Source organism: Hetaerina americana, unplaced genomic scaffold (assembly GCF_022747635.1).
Source record: "Hetaerina americana unplaced genomic scaffold, ioHetAmer1.1.p SCAF_8, whole genome shotgun sequence".
Lineage (NCBI taxonomy): Eukaryota > Metazoa > Arthropoda > Insecta > Odonata > Calopterygidae > Hetaerina > Hetaerina americana.
Genome location: NW_027287427.1, coordinates 4191708 through 4219512, shown reverse-complemented (window position 1 = coordinate 4219512; position 27805 = coordinate 4191708). Strand labels below are relative to the sequence as shown.

General features: G+C 39.5%; 1 protein-coding gene across 1 annotated transcript in view; it reads left to right on the top strand.

Moving 5' to 3' along the window:
* Glg1 (golgi glycoprotein 1) overlaps positions 1 to 27805 on the top strand; it is a 51242-nt gene that overhangs the window by 18780 nt on the left and 4657 nt on the right. The window contains exons 8-17 of the mRNA XM_071597038.1: positions 2691 to 2946; positions 3549 to 3724; positions 8014 to 8131; positions 9404 to 9615; positions 10277 to 10484; positions 12052 to 12237; positions 18981 to 19181; positions 22335 to 22454; positions 24631 to 24865; positions 27515 to 27624. Coding sequence (XP_071453139.1) covers positions 2691 to 2946; positions 3549 to 3724; positions 8014 to 8131; positions 9404 to 9615; positions 10277 to 10484; positions 12052 to 12237; positions 18981 to 19181; positions 22335 to 22454; positions 24631 to 24865; positions 27515 to 27624 — 1822 coding nt within the window. The remainder of the gene's footprint in view (positions 1 to 2690; positions 2947 to 3548; positions 3725 to 8013; positions 8132 to 9403; positions 9616 to 10276; positions 10485 to 12051; positions 12238 to 18980; positions 19182 to 22334; positions 22455 to 24630; positions 24866 to 27514; positions 27625 to 27805) is intronic.

The window sequence follows — 27805 nt, the reverse complement described above, 5'->3', positions numbered from 1 at the left end:
GGTAATGTGAATTACTTGTTGTGGGCGGTGCTTGTTGAGCGAGGTGCTGAAGGGTGTCTATACATTGAATATTCATTTGTATCACATCCAGGAAATTATATTGAGACATATGGTATCATTTTACTAACCAACGTTTGCAAACATTGTTGTTTGGCAGGAATTAGCATGTAAAACCAGATTTAACACTTGGATATATGCAACTTGGAATCATTTGGGAGCTAATCTTATTGTTTTTAGGAAAGCTGAAGTTTTTGATTGCAGTGTTTTCAGGCAATAGTTAGAGACTAGATAGTTCCTCACGCAGCAGACTGCTAGCAGTAGTTTAAGATTAATTAGATTGAGCTTTTGTGCTCAGACTGAAAACTTCCTTTTGCATTTTTTGGATTGATAATGTCCTACTCTGCCGTGGTGTTGGGATGCAATTGTAGATGAACTCCTTTGTCCACTGTTAACAATGGATATCCAGTATCTTTGTCACCAGTTCTAAATTTTCTTGAATTGGAAATATTCCCTCCTTTGATATACCCTCTTCTCCGGCCCATAAGGATTCCTTTCTTTATTCCTACATGTGCTCTTAAACCAGCCTGCGTCTTCTTATGGACCAGGGGCACAGGGGCAGCACTTTGACCTTTAAATGCGGGCCAATTTGCTGGAAAAATGTTTGCTATTGCATATTTTTTTCCCCCCGTCAGGTCTAGGAAATGTTTTCCTTGATTACAAATGTCTCTAATCTCACTGTTTTGAGTCAGTAGTAAGCAGCAGAGTTTAATATTTTTTTATAAGTACATCCTAAAAAAATTCCCATTTAAATCGGAAATGTATTCACTGTAGTGTGTTTAGTAAAGTATCAATTGCGGTGCTGCCGCATAACTTATTACATGTTGGCCTAACGGGGATGTCACCCCTCTGTAATGTATAAATGTACATCATATCTTTCCTGATGAACTCAACAGACCTACAGGCATTCACCCATAATTAGTACGAGAGTTTCCTGTAGGCAAAGATTGCCATGCGGTATTGCATTCAAACTTGAAGTCATCAATTACGCTTCAGGGGCACAAGTCTGTAACTGCTTATCTGTGAGGGAGGATGAGGGGGCACAAGTCTGTAATTGAGTGAGATAACTCTTTCTGCTGACCGGATGGTAGAAAAGTCTGGACTCAAAAGAAGTTTATGGAAGAGGAGGAGTTCCCGTGGGACGTGCTTCGTGAGCCAATGAAATCTTTTGTTACTACTTTTTAACATTTTATGTTGCTGGATTCCATATTGTGCAGAGGAGTATCATGTCTAGTATGAAAGAGTTTGTACTTTTCATATTTAATAAATATTTGGATGAATGAATTGGCCAAGGATGTTACTGCAACAGTCTGCCTAGACATTTGGATTAATAGGAAGATGAATTCTTAAAAAAAAATTCTATTGGTAGATAAATATCAAAATAGTTAAATGAATTGTCTGTTTTCCCCCTGATGAACCCTCCACCATCGCAGGCAGTCGGCTCTGAAGTCAGCAGTAGCTATACCGACCTCCAGCCTCTGCGTCCCTCAGTCCACACCCATTGCCATCCAGGCAACCACCACACCCCTACCCCCCATCCCATCCTTCCCTCTGCTCCTGTACTGCCCATCCCCCCTCCCTCCCTGTCACTCCTCAGCTCATTGTTGTATGTGTAAGTGTCTCACAATTTGTATTTGTACCTGAAGATGACGTAAATAATCGAAACCATGGTCGTGTAAAAATATACCATTGTGGAAATATACAAAGTATATGAAGTTTATTTCTAAATGAATAATAGCAAGTTCCACATAGAGGCATGGAGGGTACCATCAAGTACTTACTGCTCAGATCATAAATAATAACTATTGTTAACATGCTATTGATATTCTACAATCATAAACAGACAGGCTGCTGAAGATAGACACGACACCAAAACACTTCCATCATTACGGGTAACATAGGGATTCAGTAGCCCAAGAAAAATATTTCACAATTCTCTTAAAGTCCTCCGTAGAATCATGAATAATTGCTTTGATCTAACAACTCCTCAGATACAGAAATTAATCTCACAGGTCAAATATAGTGCCTCAAAATTTCAGGAAGAACTAACAAATCTGTCAAAATATGCATTTTCTCAGTCTCTCCTGGAAGTTGCTTCATGAGTTACAGTCTTGGGCTGGCAGACAAGTTTTCTCTTAAATCTTAGATAAGAGAATCATCTTTCTCTTATCTCAGGAGAAAACAAGTTTCAGACTGTGCCTCAGGACATTGCAGCAAGACAGCTGAAAGCCGTTTTCACCCAGTGATGAAATATATGTTGGTACAGCTGGTAATTTTTTAAGAAAATACTTCCCATTCAAATTTTCCCCTATTCATTTTGATTCACTTAAATCCAATCAATTTGTAGATTCAATATCATTGCTATTAATAATTATTTCTACAAACACTTATGGCAGAATATTCTTGGTGTGGATTGTGGCTGTTACTGGTGAAAAACTATTATTGGCACTTAAAATGTTAGCCAAGTAAGAAATTCTTTTAGAAGTTTTGGAAAATTATCAAATACATGCTCTTGTCTTGCAAATGTTTCAACATACAAAATGCCTTCAAAACTTATGCCTTCTGCATAATTAGCTCCGAAAGGTGAATTTTTGGTGTGTTTTTTCTTACAAATGATTGATTATATTGTGCAGGGTGATGACATGCCTCATGGAGCAACTTGGGGAGGATAAACTACCAGAGCTGTGCAAGAAAGCCCTCCTTCAAATACAGTACTTTGTGTCACGGGAGTTTTCCCTCGATCCAGTTCTCTACCGCCACTGTCACAAGGATGCAGACCGGCTATGTCCAACCAGCCAGACACAGTCAAAAGCTGTCACAGTTGATGGCAGTGCCATGGTGCTGCCTTGTCTCTATCGACATGCATATCATCCACTGAGGGACCCAGAGGTATGCCTATTAGCACACCAGCTGATGATATGCATTCCTAATTCCATTTTATCTCTTTTATGGAGCCAGCCATGTTGCTTATCACAGGAATTGGATCCACTGATGTGGCGAATTGATTTGCAATTTACAGTACTATCAGTGCGTGAATGGTGATGAGGTGTGGGGAAAGGTTGTCTCACTCAGTGAAGAGTTGTGTCATTAGGACTACGAGGGTTCGTTTGTGCGTTTTTCTCATTAAAACTACAAGGGTGATCTGAAAATTTCTCGGCCTTATGGTGAAATTAACTAATTGAGTTTTTACGTTAACAAAGTTTTATTTTTCAATGTAATCACCTTTACCATTAATACATTCAATCGACTATGGAAGTGCAATCGTGTAATGGGTGTGGCTTCAACTTGAATGCCAGTCTAGTGAGAGATGAGGCTTGCTTAACAATCAAACCTTTTCTAATTCCATCTCTTGGGTTCTCTAACCAATTATTGGGAACCCTTCTTGGTTTAAGATTTTTGCGATTCGTGGGAACGCTTTAGTTTTTATAGTGGATGACAATCCGAGGTGCCATAGTTGTAATTTCCTGCGTTCTCTAATCTTTAAATGGCAGGCCAGTCCGAGTGAGGGCTGCATCACGCAGCTGCGCAGAGTGATGCGTCTGCGAGCTGTGAGTGTTGATTTGCAGCCTGAGGTGGAAGACAACTGCCTGGCTGAACTTGCTGGTTTCTGCCAGCGGAAAACTGGGCGTGGGGAAGAGATGGTTTGCCTCCAGGACAACCTTGAGAAGTAAGGAGTGTTTTCAACGGAAGAATTTTTTTCAGCTTTGCTTTTTTCTCTCTCTCTCTTGTGTGCTCAACATCTGGGAGTGAAGCCTAATTAGTTTTGAGCCACCCTTTTCAAGCAATTTTTTGTGATTTTTTAAATTTATTTGTTTAAATTTAAATGGATGATTGCGGATGGTGGGCAGTCATTTCATTACCTTACATCCTTGAATTTTTGATAAATTTATATTAGTTTCCAGTTCATATCCTTGCATATATATTATTTATATAAATAAATATTATTATTGTTTAGGTAATCTACTGGTTAAGGTAGTTTGGATGGACGCTACTACCAAATAAATATTTTGTTACTCCTAACAAAACACAAAATCCCACATCCTACTCTACATCAGGTCCCTCTTCATCTCCAAGTTCTTCCTTCCTCCCTTCATCCCGTCTAACATCCTGTTCCTGCCCTTTGTTGTTTGCCTAACATTCTCCCCTCTATTACAGTCTTCAATATGCCCTTCATCCATTTTTTCTGCCTCCATAGGATTTCTCCCAACAAACCCCTCTCTTCTCCCACCATACCCAGTACTTCCTCATTTGTTTTCCTTTTGGTCCATTTCACCTTCTCCATTCTTCTCCACACCCACATTTCAAAAGCCTCCAGTCTACGTATATCCTCCTGCTTCAATGACCACGTTTCCGTGCCGTACATGGCTATGCTCCATATTATAGTTTTTACGAGCCTTTTATTAATATCCATACTCAATATCCCCGTCATCAACTCCCTCCTCCTTGTGAAAGCCTCTTTGCCTAGTGCAATTCTTCTCCTTACATCCCTTCTACTTTGACCATGTTGGTCCAAAACACTTCCGAGATACATAAACTGTTCTACCTGCTCTAGTTCTTGCCCTCCTATTTTAATGTTTAGCTTAGCCTTTTGATTTCTAGAAAATCGCATAACCATTGTTTTATTAATATTGATTCTCATCCCATACCTGTCGCACTGAATTTCCAATTCACTCAGCAATGCTTGCAACCCCTTGGCTGACTGTTAAACTAGACCTTGGTCATCAGCAAGCCCAACTGATATTACAAATTCTCAGCCAACTGTCTTCCTATGCCTCTTTCATCATTCCTTCCCCATACACTTTGAACAGCACAGGTGATAATGGGCAACCCTGCCTTACACCTCTACCTAACACTGCCTAACCCACCTCAATTCCCCATTTGCCCCTGAGCAGTCTGAGACATTTACAGCTTGCAGATTAGCCTCTTACCCCTCCAATCTGTTCCTATTTTGTGCAATACTCTCGTTAGTTTTTCCCAATTCACTCTATCGAATACCTTTTTGAAATCTTCGAAACAGGCAAATATGTCCTGATTGTATTCTATATTCCTCTCGATTAGTGATCTCATTACTGCAATGGCATCACGCGTGACTCTCCCCTTCATGAACCCAAACTGATCATCGCCTAACTAATCATTTGCCCTGCTCTCCATCAGCTTGTTGATGATTCTAAGAGCGACATTAGCTGTACGCTTTCTTGTAAAGTGGAACACTTGTTTAGTGGAACAATTTTTTCCTTATAAATTTGTGTGAAATATGATAATGCGTTCCATCCTAAAAAAGCTAAAATATGTAAATAATTAATTCAGAGAAAATCATGTACGAGGGTCATCCGGAAAGTAGTACCCGTTCGTGAAATAAAAAGACAAAAGTAAATATTAACAAACATAAAAAATTTTATTTGAAAGAGGATACTTTAAACTACTTCTCAACATAATCTCCAAGCAAATTAAGGCATTTGTCATAACGTGTGACAAGTTTCTGTATTCCTGCTGCATAGTCCTTCGCCGCCAGCTCATTGAGATACGCGAGGGACCCATCTTGCACAAATTTTTGCATAATGCAGATGGTGTTTAACAATTTCATGAACAATTGTTCGAGAAACATTGGGAAAATGCTCACAGATGTCATCAATTGTGACGCGCCGATCGTTCCTCACGAATTCGTCAACTGAGCTCACCAGTTGGTCTGTAATGACAGACGGTCTCCCCGAACGCTCATCGTCGTGTGTGTTCCCCCTCCCCATGTTGAAGTTGCGACACCACCGCCGAACAGACGACTCGTCCATTACATTGTCTCCATACACCTCCTTTAATTGGCGATGAATATCACATGGGCGAACGTTTCTTGCATTGAGGAATTTAATCACTGCCCTCACTTCACAACTGGCGGCGTTCTCAATTTTTTTAAACATTGTAAACAATCACAGAAACAACACAGGCAATGCTAGCGTCACCCAACTTGGCTCAGAGAAGGCAGACAAGCCAATGAAGCTATCTGACCTCGTCCAGCGGCTACTCGCGTCGTCAGCACTTCATGCGGCACGAACGGGTACTACTTTCCGGATGACCCTCGTATGCTTATTTTAAGGATCGTGAAACGTGTTTATCTTTTCTTCTATCACAGAATGAACTATCCTGCTAATAAAATTCAATTTGTATTTACAAAAAAGAATCTAAATAAATAGTTGATTTTGTATGATGTGCACCTAATTCCTTGTTACTAGAAAACTGTCTGGAGACATTTCTTTTTGACAACGCATTAAAATTTTGTTGAAATGTAAAACAGCAAAATCAAAAATGAATGGAATCATCTTCTTCCAGAAGAGATCGGTTTTGTCACAATTAAATGTATTTTAAGTGGGTAATTCTCAGAATCTATGGGCTTCTTGTGGTCATCGTTGAAATCCTATGGTGCAATTGAATTGGAGCTTATTTCTTCGCCATACAGCACATTGCCTTGATTGCCGGTTCTTCTCTTAAACTTCTCAAACTGCACACAGTACCCCTTAAATATTTCTTTGGCCATTGATCCTCGCATCTTCTTAATGAGGTTGGCAGAAATCACTTTTGCATTGTCGCAAATGATATTGATGTTAATTGTGTTTAATGCAATTACTTTTTGTTTATCCAACTTCTTTAAGTATGTGTAACCATTGCGTAGACATTCTTGTCACTCCCTTTGAAGCATATATCTCCTCATTCTTATCCTCGTTCTTGAAAAAATGCATTTTGCAGATGTCGATCGATTGTAGGTGCATACTAGGTCAGCCACACTTACACCTCACCATTCTCACTTTTCAATGATATTACTTTTAATTTCTACTACTTTCTTGTACTCTTAAAAAACTCCCAAATAATTTCTTAGGCACAAAGCTGCTCGTTAAGTAAGTCAGCTAGGCCCACTTTTTTTCCTCATTAAGTGAAGTTCCTCTGTACTTCTCTTGGCACCTCAACACTTATCCCGACATCTCTTCTGCTTTTCAAAACGATCAGCAAATTGCTTTTTATGCAATGGACATCAGCTGCCTCATCACGCTCTTCTTCATCTTGGCAATGTCAAGAATTTTGTGCTTCAATTGCAAGGACCTTGCTGCAAGCAGCAAACAATGACCCAGGTTTTCTAAAAAAGGTCATAACTGGAGATGAGTCATGGTTCTATTGCTATGACCTTGAAACAAAAGCCCAGTCTTCCCAGCTGATGTTTGACTTGATAGAGGAGAACACAACGAGGCAGCTGATGGCCAATCCGAAAAAGGACTTTGATGATTGTATTCAAAAGGGAAAGAGATGCCGGGATAAGTGCGTGAGGTCCCAAGGGAAGTACTTCCAAGTAAACTAAGGCCTCATTGTTCTAGATGAGCTATTTTTCTCAAAGTATTGCATGGGTTCCAGACTGTCCTCATGTCGTCCATCAGATGGGACGTTAAACTGTGGACCCCTTAGCACCTTTCGTTAAGAGGAGGTTAGTGTTTATGCTGGGTTTCTCTCCACCCTTCCTATCGCATCCATCCCTAATGGTGCAAATGACCTTAGCTATCGGTCGCCTCCTCTAAAACTACTACTACTATGACAGACCTCATATACAATACAAGTTCATTGGATGAAATTGAGTAGCTTCAGGCGAGATGTGGTGGAAGTCGAGCATAATGAATAACTGATGGAAGCACTTTTCCACTTGATATATCAAATGGAAAAGTGCTTCCATCAGTTATTCATTCATTGGATTACTTCTTTCAAGATTCCATTTTTTCTAAAGGTTCAAGCCATAGTATTCAAATTATGTGATTCTTTAAGTGTCATATTTTTGGAAATTAATTTATCAATACTATCTATTTAGGATTATTCAAGGCCCTCTTAGCAAATTTTTTTTATTGACGTCTGTGTATTAGACCTTTCTAAGGGCTTTCATTTTATATTAGGATCTCATTAATTTCTTCTTCTCTCCCTTCAAAACAGTCTGAGTGCTGTGTGCAAGGCAGCAGTTGCAAATTACACAGAATTGGAAGCTGGACATGTTGAAATCAACCCTATTATTTTGTCTGAGTGCAAAAATTTCATCAATAAATTTTGTGAGGTAAGTTTCTTTTTTCTATCACCTCCTAGAAAAAGATGTGTTCAATGTGTTTCTATGATTCATTCCTTAAGTGGCCATACTGGCAACATTTTGAAAGTATTCATTAGTTAAAGCTATTATTAGTTTTAAGGTACAAGGGGAGTTTGAAAGGTTCTCGGAATCACCAACAGATGCCAGATCTTTTTACTGGTGAAACATTAATGGACAATACTATGCTCACCTCCTGGACCAACTAAAGCAAAAGATGTGCAAAAAAAGGCCTGGTTTGGCAAGGAAGAAAGTCATCCTTCATCAAGACAATGCATGCCCACATACCCACCTTATTCGCCTGATTTGGCTCCATCAGATTTCCATCTCTTCCCCACGCTCAAAATTTTCCTCGGTGGACGGAGATTCACTTCAAACAAAGAACTAAAAGCCGAAGTAGACGAGTATTTTTGGCAGGCTTGAAGGAATCTAATTTTCAAAATGGGATCAAGGCATTGGAACATCGCTGGACCTAGTGCATTAGTATACAGGGAGACCACATTGAAAAATAAAAAAGTTTCACTGAAGTAAGTCATTTATTTATATTCCATTCAGAGAACTTTTCAAATTATCCTTGTAGTATTGGCACGCTCTCATGGGTACACTTAAGAGTAGTTTGATGTAAGGATTTACTGTATGCACACACACACAGAGTTAACTCTGCATCATCCATATGCTAATTGATGCATGATGAGGCCTGGTTAATAAAAAGGCTTGGATAAGAATTCTGAGATGGAGTTCCCTACATGCAGGGAGATTTTTTTCAACTTCTTTCAACCTTTTAATTTTTTGTTTGTTATTTATTTTGTTATTTACATTACAAGGCCACACTATTATTTAATCTGCTCGCCATGCCATTATTATGGGGTGTTCCATGCTACTTGAAACCCAAAAGATCCATCTTGCTCACTTGCTGTTACCTTGAGAATTTTCAATAAAGGGCATATTTAAAGAGGGTATAAGGTCACCATTTCATTCAACCAGCGGTTAGACTGATCTGTATTAGTATTATTTCCCCTCATCCATGAACCTTCTCGATTCCACCTGCTTTTCATCATCAAGGACCACGTCCTTCATTTTCTTGCATACTAGCGACCTGAGAAATGTTTTCTTATGAATTATAAGAGGGGTAAAGTGATGTGGCTGAGGATCAAACATTCACTTTTGCAAGTCTCTGTGCATGACAGACTTAAATGTGAATGAAGTGAGGCCCATGAGTGAGGTGACTTGTTATTCTCTTTGAAGGAGGAATTCCAGGATGGATATGACAAGGGAGGCGTGATGGAATGCCTCGTCTCCCACAAGAACGACCCCGAGGTGAGGGCCTACGGAGTCCGCTGTCGTGCAGCCGTCGAGCACTTCCAGCTCATTTCTCTCAAGAACTACCACTTCTCGTACAAGTTCAAGGAGGCTTGTCGTCCACACGTTGTTCGTTACTGCCCTCGTTCCAAAACAAAGTACGTATTGAGTGAAGCCAATTAGAGTGCAACAACCTGGTGTCATAGCATTGAAAAGTAAGTGTGAAGTCAAAATGGTTTGATTTTTGTTGTGTTGTGGTTTGACCAGCAAAGCAGATACCTGATAGCTGTTAAATCAAATTTATTAGGCTATGGTTTTTACCATTCTACAATACTTTCTGATTTATGCAACATTTTTTTCCAGGACTGCAAAAAATATTTGAATTTGGTTGGTAGATGTCACCAAGCGTGATGGCCAATTATAGAAGCCATGCTTATTATCATTTCATCTAGTATTTCCAATTTTCTTCTTCATTTGGCACTATTTGAGGTTACATTGGACTAATATTGTGGGCAGGGCTTCTTCTGTTAAGTCATTTTGGAAATATTTAGCATAAGAGGACCTTGAGTCACTGGAAGGTCGAGGATGTTTGATGTTATTTAGGACATCAAGTGGAATAATAGTGAAATTTTAGATTTTCCTCGTTTCTCTTCATGTTGATGTCTATAATTCCTGTGCTCGGAGGTCACCGGAAGAAGTGATGGAAAATTTTGGCATGGCAGTGTGGAGTGAAGGATGAACCAAGGGGCTTAACATTTAGAGGTGATGAGCCATGACGATGTCCCATGCCACTCTTGAAATTCATAATTTTTTTACTAGAATGGATGTGGTGTCCTGCTTGAGTGAGAAGGTTCGAGATGAAACCCTTAGCGGACAGAGGCCAAGCATCTCCAAGGAATGTCGGCAGCAGCTGAGGGCCCAGTTGTTCCAGAGGCGGGAAAGCATTGACTTGGATCCAGTGCTCAAGGCTGCCTGTCTCGGTGACGTGAAGAATCTTTGTGCAGACAAGAAACATGGCGATGGACAGGTGAGGCCCAATTGAGTGGTGCCATGTCTATTTAATCATGGTTGCATTGGTCTTTTTCCTGTCATGAAACTCTTATGACACCAATTCCATGCGTAAACTATAAATCCTAATCTTGGTGTTTCATATTTGACCCAATTACTGCCAAAGTGACGTCTGGTGCATTAAATCTTATTTGAATCAAGACGTGGAATATCCTGTGCTCAATGTATGTTATTGATGGAAAGGAGTGGTGAGGGCCATTGTCAATAAGAGACCAACCAATAATTGGTGTGGGTGTTGGAAGATGATACATCATAGAAATTGTTTCATGTTGGAATTAGTGAGAGTCAAAAATAGAAAAATTTTATGATTTATTGTATAAATGACAAGAATATTCCCTGTGTAATTTGGCAGAAATACAAAGGGCTCATTGATATTGGCATTATGTCAATGTTCTAAGAAAGGATGTCTTTGGCACATGAATAAGACAAATTCAAAACGTATGAGATCTGAGGTGAAAAGGCCAAGGTGTGAGAGTGGGTGTGGGCAGGAAATAAGGAGAGATGTGGATGCAGGGATGCCAGCGAGAGAAATCATTAATTGCTGTTATCTGCCCAAATAAAAGTCATTTTTTAGTCATAATTTGTATTTAAAATATCACCCACCAGCTTTAATTCAAGCCTCTGCAGTGATTCATAATGAATGGAAGTTAGTATTATTTTTCTTTGTGTTCAAAAAAATTCTCATTAGTTTTACTGGAATATCTTTATTTTTTTACACTTTCACTGGCTCTCCTTACATATATGTCCGGAGGGGATCAAGGTGTTGTGGTTGCTAACATGCAGGCTTCCCACTGAGAGGGGCCCAGGTTCAAATCCTGGGGACAACAAATATATTTTAGTGGTATCTCAATACCTACTTGAGGTGCTTTGTGGAGGGCACTTTGAGTGAGTACGCTGTCCGTCGGATGGGACGTTCAACTGTGGACTCCTTGGTGCCTCTCGACAAGAGTAGGCTAATGCCGATGCCGGGTTTCTCTCCACCCTTCATTTGAGAATTTGAGAGCAAAAAGGAAGTCATCAATGCTGTGAAAGAGTATTTTCAGGGACGTGATGAATCGAATTATAAAAATGGTATCATTGCATTAGAGCACTGTGACAAGAATGTATTCTTCGGCAGAATCTTGATGGAGATTCTGCCGAAAATTACAACAAAAATTTTTTTCTTTATTAGGTCGGAAACTGTTCACCACACCCTCGTATTTCTCCCATAATGTGAATCACTCACTATGCAAGGTGTTTGTGAAGTGTGCTGATAAATTCTCTTGTTGTATTGGGTAGAGTTGCGGGAGACAATGGAGAATGATGTTCGAGTGGCACATCATTCAGGAGTTGCCTATTTTTGAACTATTTCCTGGTTTTCTGACACGTGCAGGCTTTGGAGTTTAGATTCAATATTCTGAGAGTCATGAATGACATGGCTTGTATGTGAGGATTCCATCACATGCCCTATCAGTCATTATGATGGCGATTCATGTCCCCACTTCCCCAGCGTGTTCTTTGATAAATATTTCTCCTTTTTTTTATAGGTTTTGGAATGTCTTCAAGCAGCAAAGCGTAAACTGAGCCCCAATTGCCACAGAGCCATCTTCGCAGTCGAAAGGGAGGAATTGACGGATAACTCTGTTGACTACACACTTCTCACTGCTTGCAGCAAGGCACTCAAATACTTCTGTCCTCATGCAGACCTGTCGACGGCCCTTGAATGTCTCAAGGTAAGGCCAACTTTCATTTCATCTCATTTTCTATGCGCAGACTCTATCATCACTTGAAAACAGCATCATGAGAAATTTTAGCTCCTTTAAGGAATTAAAATTGTTTTAATTGTGCACATTCAGTGGATAAGAAGTACATGGAATGCTTGGGTTGGTAGAATATGATAAGGTTTCAAGAGGATGCAATAGGAATAATACTTGATGAAATTCAGGTATGGAAGGCATTATGTGAGCAGTGTCCCCTCAAACCGGAAGCATAAGCAGCTCACCCATTTGTTTTACGGGGGCGAATCAAAGCTGAATGCTTTAAGTGCAAGAGAGCTCCACACTGCACTGGACACTGTGTAGAAATACAGTGAGGCCATAGGGTTGGCATTCAGGCTGGACCAATGTCCAACCATCCACCTGGCGTGAGGAAGAGTGAAGGGTAACAAAGGAAGATGTGAAATGTGTGGGTGCCTGAACATACCTCAATTGTTAACCCTCATTTCCAAAATCTTCCAAACATTTTCTAAATTGTTTGCATTGAAGTTTGATTTAATTATGCCTTAGATAGTACAATCATCCGTAATCATTCAATGGCAGCTCTATACACATATGTTTCTATGTCATTAGCCTTAGATTTAAATAAAAATGATCCCTGAAAACTGCCTTTTGGCACACCAGACGTTGCATATAATACCTCTGTGACAGTACTATGCTAACTCTAGTTTGTTGGGTTCCACCAAATAGGAAAAAGTTTATGGAATTTAATGTCATCCATAAATATCAATATCTGCTATTTTTTCATGAGAGCATACGCCTTATCAAATATGTTAGAAGAGTGTCTGCAGCAATTTGTTTCCTTTTTAAATGTCTTCCGCTGTATGTTAGTTGAGAGAAGCAAAATGGATTTTTCATGTAATTTTTTTCCTGAATCCATGCTGTCTTTACCTAAACCAATTTCTTCTTTCCATTCCATCTTTAATGTGGTATCCAATTACATTTTTTGTGAGTTTGTAGTAAGCACAGGAGAGATTTGCTGGCCAGTAACAGTCAATACTCTAAAAGAACCCTTTCAATAAATATGATTGATTTTTTCTAGTCAACAGGGATCACCTCATTGTTAATTATAATTGATTGATTGAGGTTTAATGGCCCCTAAAAGGCATGTTTGAGACATGTATGGAACAAGTCACATTGATTGCAAATATTCCGGACGGACACTTTACAAATGCAATTGTAGTTTCAATGCCTATGATACAGTCACAGATAAAAAACAAAGATGTAACAGCTTTCCTAAGAATGAAATTATTTATCAACAGAGAGAGACATATTCATCGACAGCATAGAATTGATGTTCATGCAGGAACTAATGCTGCTAAGACTTGAATGACAAAAATATTCCATTTCCATGAGCTTTCTAGGTAATATTTTTAGGAATTAATCTCCATCATAACAAGGGTTCTCAGCAAGCATGGCAATGTGTTGTGAGCAGTTATGGTCAAGCCATTACACCCTCATGTGCTGTGCCTATGCACAAAGTCTGCTCAAAAAGCATTGCAACTTTTGTGTTTATTCAAAAATTATTTATTTATTCATGAATATCTATTTTGTCCCCTCCAAAGTAATCCTCATTAGATATTATACACTCATGACAATGTTTTTTCCAATCCTCAAAGCACTTCAAAAAATAATTTTTTGTGATTTTGTTGATCTCTTCCTGCGATGCGGTCTTTGCCTCGTCAATCTTAATGTAGTGTCATCCTTTCATGGGCCTCTTCAGTTTTGGGAATAAGGAAAAGTCACTGGGGGCCAGATCTGGGGAATACGGTGGCTGTGGCATCATTAGTGTCTTGTTTTTGGCCAAAAATTCATGCCTAAGCAACAATGTGTGTGAGCAAGGGGCCATGTATTACCTGTAGTATCATGTTGAAAATCAGAAGCCGTGCCCAGTTTTCATTTCCCGACTGAAATAGCAGTAAGTGACTGACCGCTTTTCCTCCTTTCGTTCAGCTCTGAGGGGATTAGCATGTGTCAAGGCTGACATTACGCCGTAGAAACACCTATCCCGCCATGTTGGTGCAAAAGCCAATGTTTGTTCTTCCAAAAATCCGGTTGTTTGTGGCAAATTGCTTCGTACAAATTGCGCACGACTTGCAGGTAATGTTCCTTATTTACCATTCCACCCTATGGCAAGAACTCATGATGCTCCCTGCAATCGAAGAAAACTGTAAGCAAAACTTTCACATTTGACCGAACTTGGAGTGCTTTTTTCTGTCTTGGCTCAAGCTCCAGCTTCCATTAGGATGATTGAGCTTTAGTTTCCACGTGGTAATCATAAACCTATGATTCGTCACCAGTTAAGATCCTCTGGAGCAAATTTGGGTCGTCATGAACTGAGTCCAACACCTCATTAGCAATGGTAATGCATTCCTGTTTTTGGTCGAAATTGAGCAATTTTGGTACGAATTTCGCGGCGACCTGTGTCATGCCCAAATCATTGGTAAAAATTGAATGGCACAAGCCAATCGATGTGTTTAGATCCTCAACAACTTCTCTAACAGTGATTCGACAGTTGGCCAATACTATTTTCTTCACTTCATCAATGATTTCATCTGTTGTTGACGTGCTCTTTCACATCTTCTCGGCCCTCTGAGAACATTTTGCACCACCGATAAACGTTGATTCGGTCCAAGGTAGCTCCTCCTTACGCCACAGTCAACATTCGGAATGCGTCCGCACTCTTAATTTTGTTTTTCACTTAAAATTTGATACTGATTCTTTGAACCATTTTTTGGAACAAGCAAATATCAAAGACAAGCCATAACACATCCAAGTAAATCAGCTGTCAGCAATTAACTGAACATTCAAAATGGCCAAACTATTCGGCATAAGTGAGAGATGAGTACCAACATAACGCCACAAAAAATCAGAAGTGAAGTATACGTAACCCGTGGAAATTTGAAATACACCATACTTTTTTAACAGACCTCGTACGTCAGTTACTTGCTCTAAGGACTAATGATAAATAGAGTATTATGCATCATAATTGCTCTGGCAAAGAAATCAAGAAAAGATCCTAATTTGGCTAGGAAAAAATTCTCTTTCATTAAGGCAATACATGGGTGCACATCTATACAGTTTCGATGGTGACAATTATGGAATTAAAGTTCACATTATTACAACATCCACGTATTCACCAGGTGACTTTGTTCACCTGGTGACTTTGTGTTATTTCGGAAATTGGCTGAGCGGAAAACAATTCATGTCAAACGAAGAGGTCATTGCCAAAACAGATGCCTACTTTGAGGATCTTCCAAAATCCTACTTTTTGGGCGGCTTGAAAAAAGTTGGAGAAACGCTTGGGGAAATGTACCGAGAGAAATAACTGCTTATCAAATTGAAAGTAAATATGGGATACAAATGAGTAATGAATGAAATTAGTGTAAGGCTGTATGGCAAATGATAATAACAGAAGCTGGTGGAGGAAGATTTCAAGTACATACCATTTCTCTTCCAATGGCTTTAATGTACACTGTCAGAAATGAAGTATTCAATCTTGTGGCTCAACTGGTTAATAATTACATAACAAACCAACTTAACAAATGTTACTGCTCTAGGCATTATGATGAATTTATCTGGCAAAGATAATAATTTTCTTAGAAGGTTGTATATTACTAGGCTGGACGTTAGAAAAATTGTGTAAATATGAAACAGTCATAGATCAAAGATACTTTTGATTTGTTAAATTGCCCAATGAAAGCTACTGTAGAGTATACTGCTTCCCATATGATTATGTGTATTAACTCCTGCTTCTTTCAAGGTAAATTCTCAAGTGAATTAAGGACCTCTAAATCTTTTCCAGTTTAAAAAAATGGTGATTGGATTTAAATCAAACACAGTAAGTCCATCTGCCATCCTAATTTTCCAAAAATAATGTAAATACTAATGAATAAAGCCAGTAGAAATTCTTATGAACAGATAATGTTATTTTGTCTGTACAATGTGGCCTACGAGAAGGGAAAAAATCTAATCTTCTGTGGATGCAATTGACACTTACTAACCAAAATTATCAACGCACCCAATGGAGAGGATACGGAATCAACTTTATAGGACCTGTGCAAGGCATTTCATTGAGTTTAGCCTGTGACTTCCAACTTCTAAATTGGAATATTATGTCCATTGTTGAAATAGAAAGAAAGACTCGTACTTTTCCACAGATTTTATTATACGGCACGACGCGTTTCACCGATATGGAATATTATGACTTACAAGGAAATCAGCTGAGTGTGTTCCAATAATATCGTGGTAATCACAAGTAAATGGCATTTTTCAAAGGTGAGAGTTCCCTCTTTATTAGCCATATCAGTGGTTCCCCCCAAGGATCAGTCCACCCGGGATATCAGAGGCATGCATAGGCAAGTGGAGTCTAAAAATGCCCAAATGCAGAAAAATATTTTTTGCAGGAAATATACAGAGAATCAGGTCATGGTAGTCCAGGGGTAGTGTTCGACTACTGACAGAAGGGCCTGGCTTTGATTCCATGGCAAGCCTCTCTGGGCAACTGCAGTTCCACCCTAGCTAGATTTTTCGAGTACCAGATCTTCTAGGGAAACCATAACTGGCAGAGAGAAAGGAACTGGCCCCCCTACCCTGATGTGTGAATTTCACATGCCGTCGGGCTTAGGACTGGGTGAACTCCACAATCACATACCAAATTCTCTTTCAGGTTGATTAATGTGTTTTTATACAGAGAATTATGTCTTTTTTTTTAATTTGCCAATGCATATTAATACTCCAGGAAGAAACTGATGAAATCAACTTCCAATATGATTTTAGACCTAAAATACAGCATTTATTGGGGTCTTTAAAGACCCCACCCACCTACTGAAGGATCTAATTGAAAACCATCGTTAGCAAGTATCATGACTTTCTCCTTTTTGTTGTAGCATTAATTAATTGCCTTATTTAAATTGCCATTTAGAGGCACTCACGCATTCATTCCTCCTCATGGCAAAAACTACACACGCCCATGTCACTCATTAAAAATGTGTTCATTTCATCCAGTCTGTGGGGTAAGCACTAAACAATTAATGAGCATCTATTGTACCAGTTTGCGACATTAACTCAGATGTTAAGAAACAGCTATTGTTAACGTATTGTCAATGGTAGTTGAAAATGATAGAGCTTATTTTGCTGCTCAGAAATTTTCATTTCAGAAAATACCATAGCATGAAGTTTTCCAAAATAGTTTTATTTGTCAGACAGTTACTATCAGCTTCAAATGATGGAACCAAGGACTATTCTACTGGTAACTCTTAACCTGAGGCTAGGTAAGAATTGGGGCTTTGGTTGAAAAACCGCTGATTCTCGGCCTCAGTTTCAACTTTCCATCACCCTCTGCCAAATGCTCCTTTTTTCCCAACCTTACCATTTTTGATCTAATGTACAAAGTTTAAAACAAATGTGAGGTAACACTCGTTGGACAAAGTTGTGCTATTTTTTCCTACCATCATTTTAAAAAATCTTACAAGAATTTATGAAGTTTCATGACCAAACTTAGTAATCTGAGGGTTGTGATACCAATTTTTCAAAAGCAACACTGTCTGTTGAAAGTGTCAATATTTATTCATGATTCAAGCACTGGTAGTGCTTTCATAGTTTAGTTTCTGTTGTTTATGCTGAAGTTTTTGTCGACTTGAAACAACTGTTTTTCAGTTAAAGTCGCTTAATTTTGACCAAAAATGCATTTTGCCTTGTTTTTCAGTTTCTTTGTGTGGTTTTCTCTTGTTAAGCCAGTAAAGTGTAAAATTTATGTTGATGAATTCATGCTTTGAAAATAGCACATGGATGAAGCATTCGAGCTTCTCATAACAATTTGCTCTATGGCAAGAATTGTACAAGGTTATAACCTACTTTCAAATTATCATAGTTCTCTTATTTTGAATTTGACAGTGGTAATGTTCTGAGGGTAGGCTGAAAACTAATGCACACATGCTTTTAGACCACAAACAAATGAACCATCAGAAGCACTCCTGGTGGCATGTGGAAGTAACATTCCCCCTTAAAATGCATGCGCAGGTTTGAGGTCCTTACATTCACCCAGTGTATTTCGAGAAGCGGAAGAATGGAGATGTGTTCTAGTGCTATGTCGATGCGAGTTAAGCAGCTTACTGTCATTGAATTTTTAACTGCTGAAAAAGTTACTCTTACAGTGATTCATAGTTGTTAAAAGGCTGTTTTTGGTGACGATTCTGTTGATAGGACTACTGTAAATCAATGGGCAGTAAAATTTTGTGGTTGCGAGTCTTGAAAAGCAATAATTGTTGATGAAACACACAGCGGACGTCCGATCACTGCCACAGACGATAAACATCGCAAACTCGCCAAAGATATGATTCAAAATGACCAGCAAAGCACTTTAAAGCATATCTCAAGGGTAGAGACACCTCAAGGATAATAATCATTTCACCTCGGACGATGGGGTGAAGGCAGCTGACAAGTCCTGGATTCGAGAAGAGTCTGAAGAGTTTTCGATTGACGGAATGAAAACACTTGTTATATGTTGGGAGAAATGTGTTAGCCTTAATACGGTGACTATGTTGAAAAATAAAGATATGTGATTTTTAAACTTAAGAATTTTACTTTTTGCCTCATCTTGCTATTTGTTTTTGCTCTCACTCTACAAGCGTGTGTGAATTACTTTTCAGCCTACCCTCCCATCTTGCAATTACTCAAATATTCCTGAATTGTGTTTACAGAAATTCAAGAATAACCCAGCATTTGATAGAAAGTGCCAAAATGTGGTGATCAGAAGAATGATTGAGCAGTCATCAGACTACAGACTCAACCCTGCTCTGCAAACGGGATGTCGGCAGGATATAAATAAGTTTTGCTCACACGTGGTGGCCACGCAGCCCAAAGACATGGAGTTGGAAGGCAAAGTTGTAAGGTGTTTGAAGGTGAGTGAGCATGAGAGATGCTTTACATTTTGAATCATTAGACATCTTAAAGGAGATATTTTTGTCAACTACATTCAACATCCACTTGGATATTGTGATATTCTATTTCGGACCGAATTCATTGTATTTACCTTTAGTGGCTTTATCCTCCCCAAGCCAAATTAGTGTAAGAAGAGAGATCCTAGTCGTCGATTATCATATTTGAAATCCCTCTTGATATCAGCTACAGTAAATAGCTCAAAGAGAAAATTTACTGTAATTTCGACTAAATTCAAAGCAACTGAAAGTACTGTGTTTTCCCAGCGATAAAGCGTGCGAGTTATCTACGCAAAAATGTTCAGATGATCGAAAAAATGGAGATGCACGTCATGTAATAAAAATTGATATATATATATAATATATGTAAATGTAAATACAGATGCACAGCATCTCTACATGATCAAGATAACTATGAAGCCCTGGGCACCTGGTATCTATACAAATTCATGGTAACTACAAAGTTCTGGGTGCGCATTATGCATTAGGTGCATGTTATTGATGGGAAAATACGGTATTTCCAAGACTAATGATATGTTCTAGATAAAATACCCTCCCTTGAAAGGGAATTTTCTAAGAAAGTGGCTAGCATGTGCAGAATGAAATGGCAGTTGGCGCAATGCACCAAGATGGTGTTCTGTAAATGATGCAAGATTTTCTCTGTGTTAATAATTTCATTGATGAGGGAGAAAAAGTTCGGCTATTCTATCCTTTCACATACAAATGGCAAGAACATTTCATTTGGGTGTTCGAAGTTGAGTAATATGATGACACCTTTACTGTGAAGGAAGTATGATTACATACAAGTACTGAGGGCAATTGATGTAAGTTAACGAGGCAAATGAAAAACATTTTGCAACGAAATAGGCTTAAATAGGTTTTTGAATGACCCTTGCACTGTACTCCTAAGCCTTTGCAGTTGGTGAGGTCAAACATATAGTCCCATACTCTTCACATATTGCTGCTTTTCCATTTTTAAAAGATTGGCATCAATGCTGATCTAACTCTATCTAAGTCTTTTGGTGAAATTCTTCCCTCATTAACGCTGCTAATGAACCCTCAAAACTTCCTTTTTTTAAATTCTTAAGTATTTCTACGAGGATGCTATTGCATTCCTGCAGCCATCTTCAGTTTCATTTCCTTAAATTCTTTTCCTATCTTGCAGTCATGTGATCCTGGTTTCAAGCTATGATTGTCGACATCATGTTCCCTTTTAATATCCAAAATCCCCACTCCCCACTAGCCCTTTCTCCAACCTTGATATGGTTGAAAATAGAGCTGGTGCATTCCGATGACCCCCTAGAACTGTGCTGGCAGGAGCAATGATAACTGCTCCAGGTAGGGTCATCCATGCTAGATAGGTCATAGGTTAGGAGCCAGACAAAAGGTTGTCCACACAGCGTCTGTTCCTTGGGGAGGCAGCTGCAAGGGCATCTGACCCCAGTGGGGTGGCCATTGAGTGATGGTGTAGTGTTAACAACACAATTGAGGAAGGCAACGGGAAATCACATCAATTATTATTCCCAAGATTAATATGTTGGGGAATATGGAAAAAATGAGTCCGGGCAACTACGGGACTCGGCCCAATCAGCCACATATCTTACTCGGCAGCGGGAGAGGCAAAGCTTCCGCAGTCGTAACCTCTCGAAAGCCCTGAAAAGAAAAACCAAAAGCAGCAGCACAAAAGACACAGAAAAGGACAGAACTAGTTAGAATAGGAAGTTTGAATGTTATGACAAAGTTCAGGACTGGAAAATTAGAGAATATAAAGCAAGAGATGGGAAGAGAAAATGTAGGTCTATGCAAGGTGAGATGAAGGATAGCAGGGGTTATTGGATATTATTATATCAATGGATGGTAACATACAGTGGAGGGGACGAGAGCCAACGAGCGGATGCCTTAGTATTAAATAAAAATATAGGAAGAAGCGTAGTGAACATAGAGCAAGCAAAGGACAGAAGATGAATAGTAGAGATAAAAGCAGAACTGACGAACTTGGTTATTATTCAGGTATACATGCCACTGAGCAACCATGCGGAGGAAGAGGTCGATAGGATATACAATCAGTTTCGCAAGTGTTCCTTCAGGGAAGAATTTGATGGTGATGGGGAATTGGAATGCGACAGTAAGCAAAGGAAGAGATGGTGATAAGGTAGGCGACTACAGTTAAGGTATGAGGAATGACTGCAGGGAGAAAGCAGTTGAGTTCTGCAGGAGAGGGGTTAGTCATCACCAACATATGGATTAGAGACCATTAAATTCATAGGTACCTGTTAGATTATATTATGGTTAGGCACTGATATAGGAGCAGTGTGATCAATTCGTACAGTTACCTGGGAGCGCATGGTAAAGTAAAATTGCCAATAAGTAATTATTGATAGTTGGAATATTTTTCCTGCAAAGCTCTCATTGGTTTCTATCTGTGGTCAGTTCTCTTTCTTAAGCTGTACTCTCCCTTTGCCTATCACCACATTCCAATCTTCCATTATTATCAAGTATTTTCTTCCATTTATATTCTGGATTGTTTTGACCTACTAATCAAGTATAGCGTATACCTCTTCCTCCCCATGGCTGCTTTTCAACTTGCGCTCACTATAGCAAGAGTTCCGCTAGTTAGACCTGGTCTGCTCTTATTTCTGAAAATAATTTTCATTTATTCACCCTTCCCATTTATTCACCTTCTCTGCAATTTCATAAATATTACTATGGCTGCTCCTCATTGACTCTCCATCCCTCCGTTATATATTAATCTGTAACTATCGCTCCTGTAATCCCCGCTGTCCTTCCATCCCACTGCACTCAGACCTAAAATGTTTTCTGTATTCCCACTCTGTATATTTGACTTGATATTTTTCAGTATCCCTGTCCTAAGAATCATCATAACATTCCTATTTTCATGATGTCCACTCTCATATTCATACGTTACTTTCATGGTACATCTGGTTAAAACTATGTTCCATACCTCGAGGCTAAAGTTGTCACAGGAAAGAATAAAAGTAAATAATATTTAATGGCACATCAGAAAAGTTTGAATCTTCATAATTTGTATTTTTTCCATTCATAGAAGGTTCTTGAGGAACAAAATATATTCAGCTTGACTTTTTACTTTGCCGGCAGGTGAAATTCCGTGAGCACCAACTCAGGAAGGAGTGTGAACAGCAGATTTCAACAATGGTCATCGAGGCTGCCCTTAATTACCAAATGAACCCGGCGCTGGCATCGGCCTGCAAACCAGAGGTGATTAACATGGACCGTTTCTTGTTCGTCAGGCCCAAGGATCCAGCCAATAACCAGACCAGGGAGGTCAGGTTATCGGGTGCTGTGTATTTGAAATTGCATAGGGTTGTGATGTTCATTACCCATGGACTAACTTCTCATGGTGTGTGCGTTATAAATTGAGGGCTTTTGAATAAACTGAACATACATTCCTTTTATTGCATAGTTTGGTATTAAAAATTTAATTTTGTAAATTGGTTAGCTTTAATTGTAATGTATTTCCTGTGCAAGGTTCAACTATTTGACTCCACTATTGCATCGGAGGCAGCCATTGCCAGCTGAAACATGCTATGCCTGCTTCTTATGTCAATGGCAAACACTTTCCAAAAAGGTGTTCCTTCTGGTCAAAAGTGGAGCCCTATAAAGAGGATGAGGAACACACTTCACATTAGTTATCGCAAAATTTTCGGCAACATCATTTGTGGCATACGGCAGTGCATACCATGGTGCAGCATCCAGCCTGTTGCTTTGTAATGTGGCCATTTGTTATTTCTTTCGCTATGACCTTGGATAATTTCCAGTATGTCTCCACAACATGTTCTATTTACAGCTTCGTGCACTTGTTTGACTTGCTGATACCCTATACCTTTGATATCAAAAACTGATATGGCTATTACTTTCCCAGCAGAGGCCTGTGGCTCTTAATTTTAGTGCAACAAACAATTTCAGAGTGTAAAAGTCATTTGCCTTGACCGGGATTAGAACCCGGATCCCTCAATGTCCGGCCGAGTGCTTTAACGAGTTAAGCTACTGAGGTGTCCTCGCACACTCCGAGGTTTTGGGGGATTTACGGGAACAACTTGGTAGCCTAACTGGCTAAAGCACTCGGCCACATAATGAGGGATCAGGGTTCAAACCCCTATCAAGGCAATACATTTTTAAACTGAAATTGTTGCAACGCAATGCACATTTAGCGGATGACTCTGTTAAATGTTACTGTGGCGGCATCTCCCACAGTTCCTTGTAATTTATTTTTAGTGTTGAAGATTTTCACTCCTAGCATACTTGTTTGCTCCCGGGATCAAAATGTGGCCAAGGTTCACCTGTAGTGGTATCCCTCAAAGTGAAACTCCTCTTTTTCCTCCTCCAACAATAACTTATAACTGCAAACAAACCTTAGCGCGCAATGCCCCGTTGTTCAGGCATGAGCAGTCTCGGAACCCACCATGCCCATGTACATCTCGTGTGTAATTTATCTTTGACCAAAATGTTTAATGAAATTTTTAATATTTACAATAATCTATCTGATGATATTCTCGCGCAGTGTTTGCAGAGGTGTTAATGTTTACTTCCATAAGAGTAGTGATCGGAGGACTTCCTTCCATTAAAATTGATTTTGTGTCCCCTCCTTACACATTTCAACCATACCCTAGGTGTGCTATAGGTGAGAGCAGGCCCTCCATAAGGCTCTTGTAGGGTTAAATTGGCCCTGTCTGACAATTTGTCCAGGTAGATACGACATTTTAATGCAGTACAACCCTTGCCATGCATTGCTTCCGTTGTTTCCTTGGGTAAACTGGACACGTTTCAACAGTTGCCAATGACACGATACTGAAGTCGAGTCAAATAAACTGTTATCGCATACACATTAAATTATCTGCTAGTGAGATAATGAAATTACATGTTGTTACAAATCATGTGAACATAAAATTTATTATCACATTTCATTGAACAGCCCTCGCATAATGTAAAAGTTTGTTTGTCTGTGAATGGTGCAACCGCAATTGAGCATTGCCAATGTTAATCTTAGGTGAATGTACCTTTTATCAGGTTCTATCATATTCAAAGCACCAGGACTTAAAAATTTGATCTGTGAGACTCCTGAACCGAGTAAAAAGGCTTGGATAAACACCACCAGAGCACTCTAGTCACATTGCTCAATGTACGGCGTTAGTTTTTTTTACAACGTTTTCTAACTATGTAAAATATCATTGAACTGGAAACTTCTCATGGGTTGCCATGTAGGTCTCAAAATGTTCACTTTCACTCTATACTCAGCACGTGCGCAAAGGTAGCATGGGTGCTTCAGCGTGGAAGGGAGATGGCTGGAGGAAGAAATCGTCATCCCTCCTGCTGGATGAGGAGTTGGGGCTTGGTAATGGTATAGGGGTGGTTTGATTCTGAGCTCATATTGCAGGTGGAGGCACTGTGCCAGGGGAAGGAAGGTGCCGTTGGCGGTGATGGCGTAGTGGAAGAGTGCCTTCGGGAGAAGCTAGTGGCCGGGGTGATTGAGAGGAGGGAATGCCGTGTGGAAGTGGCCGGCTCGATACGTGACTCGTTTGGGGTGAGGTTGGACCTTGATCCACTGCTCCACCATGCATGCTCCCTGGACGATGCCAAGTACTGCTCCCAGGTGCCTGAGGATGACAACCGTAAGTGTTGAAGGAGTGATTCTTCAGCCATAACGGGGATTGGGATTGGTGCGATGGCTATCGCACTGGCTTCCCACCCAGAGGGCTCAGGTTCAAATCCCGGCGGTGTTGAATATTTTTCAGAGGTATCTCGATCCCTACTAGAGGTGCTTTGTGGAGGGCACTTTGAGTGAGTACGCCGTCCATCGGATGGGACGTTAAACTGCGGACCCCTTGGCGCCTTTCGTAAAGAGTAGGCTAATGCCGACGCTGGGTTTCTCTCCACCCTTCATCCTTTCCTGTCCATCCCTAATGGCACAAATGACCTTAGCGGTCAGTCACCTCCCCTAAATACTGCTACTACTTCAGCCATAACTCTTGAAAACCTCTCCATACACAGTATTCCAAAGCACTTTGTAAGTTTTCAGCCACACCCCTTAAATAAATCAGAGTATGACTATTTGCACCCTGAAGGTCATAATTCTGTGCAAGATCAATAAAAATACATCCTTCTCTAAATCTCTCGATACCAATGCGATTTCACAAAGATGGTTGCCAATCCAGAGCATTTCTGATTTTCAAATATTGGGTTAATAAGAAGAAATTTTTGTTTCAAGTGTCGTGTCAGTGTTTATGCTGGTGTTAGTTGCCTCCGACTGCCATTAATTTGTCATTGATATTGTGACTAGTACGCTAACATAGATTAAGATCCGCTCCCAAAGCAGAGGGTCATCATTTTGATTCAGTTTAATGTCATCACTGCTTTTTATGTTAAGGTGCATCTATGCTTGAGAATAGATCTGTGGCATTTTAAATGATGTCTGTTTTTCCAGGATATTTGGATCATCGTATGACCTTTGATAAAATCCATAGGGCAAAAGCACCCTTCAAGTAACCAGAGTTACTGATATTTTTTTAAAATTTGCATAGTTTGATATTCAATTACTGTTATGGTTTTGGCAGGTATCACAATAATTATTTATCTATGACTGGATTCAACAGTTGCTTTTATAATTAATTCTGGGCGAAATACAAATGGTAAGTTTCATAACAAAGTGAATTAAAACCAAGGCCTGTCTGAAATTTGTTTTCACTCAGGGAGCAAAACAAAATCCTTAGTTTATGTTGTGAGTACTTAGTGTTGTTGGTAATCTTTTCCAATATTCATGATTTATGTTGCAAAAGTTATTATTTTGTTCCTTAATTGTCTAGTTGTCAAGGAATGATAGTCTTGTGCATGTAAGTGATTTTCAGGCTTTCTGTTGATGAATGAGAATGAAAAAATGTAATGCAGGCCCTCCAAAAGCCCCTTGTAGGGGGGTTTCATGGGCCCTGGCTGACAATTGGTCCAGGCAGAAGCGACATTTCAATGCAGTGCAACCCCTGTCGCACATTGCTTCCGTTGTTCCCTCGGGCTAACTGAACACGTTTCAGCAGTTGCCAATGACACGATACTGAAGTCAAATCAATGAAACTTTTATCGTGGATACTTTACATTGTCTGCTAATAAGATAAAAAAATCACAATTTTGCACCAAAAATTAAAATTAATTATCGTTCATATTTGAATGTCCATATTCTCAATGATGAAAGTTATTACTACTCGTTAATTGTTAACGGACACCAGATCTTGAAATAGCAGTCGAGAGCTTCTGGGGGATGATGGATAAATGTGAGGGAAATGATAAGGATAATGGATATATCTTACAAAAATGTTAAAATTGAGCATTAAATTCTGTTTGCATCTTTTTATTTAGTGAAAGAAAAAATTTTATGCAAGCCCAGGAATTTGAAACATATTTTTTCAGAAAGGTGCATCAGAACTTGCAAGCATTTAATTGTCTTTGCAATTTTAATTTAATTAAAATTTTGAGGTGCTGGGAAGAGGGAGAGAAGAGACACACTTTAGAGTACACACTTTACCCAAACTTAAATGAAGGTCTCAGTAGATATTTTGTGTATATTCAAGATATATTATGCCATGAATTCACTGCTCATAACACCCCGGCGTAAAATCTACAACAAGGTGGTCATAAGATAATGAAAATTGTGCCTATGGTGACAATGAGTTACAAGAGGACAAGAACACCACCACAGCCAAACATGCGCTTCTGCCTCAGAAGATGACTTGCAATGATTAATAAGTAGCTGGCACTTTGCCATGAGAGCTTCTGAAGAGATAATTAGGAAACATATGGGCAGTTGTATTACTCATTTCCACAAGGGCATCGGTAATCATTCTTCCCGATAAAGTCCCATTTTGCGTGAGAGGCAATTCCTGTATCCACTGCGGAGTGAAAATTAGCATCCATTGGATAAACTCCTGGCTTGGCGATTCAGAGGAAATGGATGCCATGTTGGTGCATTCACTCCTCTGCTTTGTTGCAGAAGCGATGACGATATCCCATTGACACATTCGAATTAATTATTGGTTTTGATTTAATTTTTAAGGATTTCATATCAAATTAGATTTCATGTTGTAGTACACAGCTAGACTTTGTACTTGTGTATTTGTCTGTTCAAGAGCTTTAGTTTTAGGGAGGTTTTCTGCATGCAAATTGCCTGCCCTGGAGTGAGGGCCAGGGCAAGAGTTTGCTCTGCAGAGGTGGATGGGAGTGAGGTTTCTCTGTGATGTTTGTGCTGATCACATTGTGTGCCTTCCATTTTGCAGATGTTCTGTGCTTGCAGACTGTGATGGAAAATGGCAACAGTCAGTCTCTTCAGGAAGAGTGCAACGTTATGCTGTTGAAGAGAATACACATGTTCCACACTGCTGCAATGGTATGCTCTTTTGTCCTTATTGATTCTCTCTCTCTCTGATTTTCATTACATTATGAGAGTTGTGATGTGATTGATTATGAATTCGTTTCTTGCTGTTAATGCTTTCACATGGGATTCAAAAGGGGGGACACAATATTACCAACCTGTCTAAAATAAATTCATTCGTAATATCTCATATCTC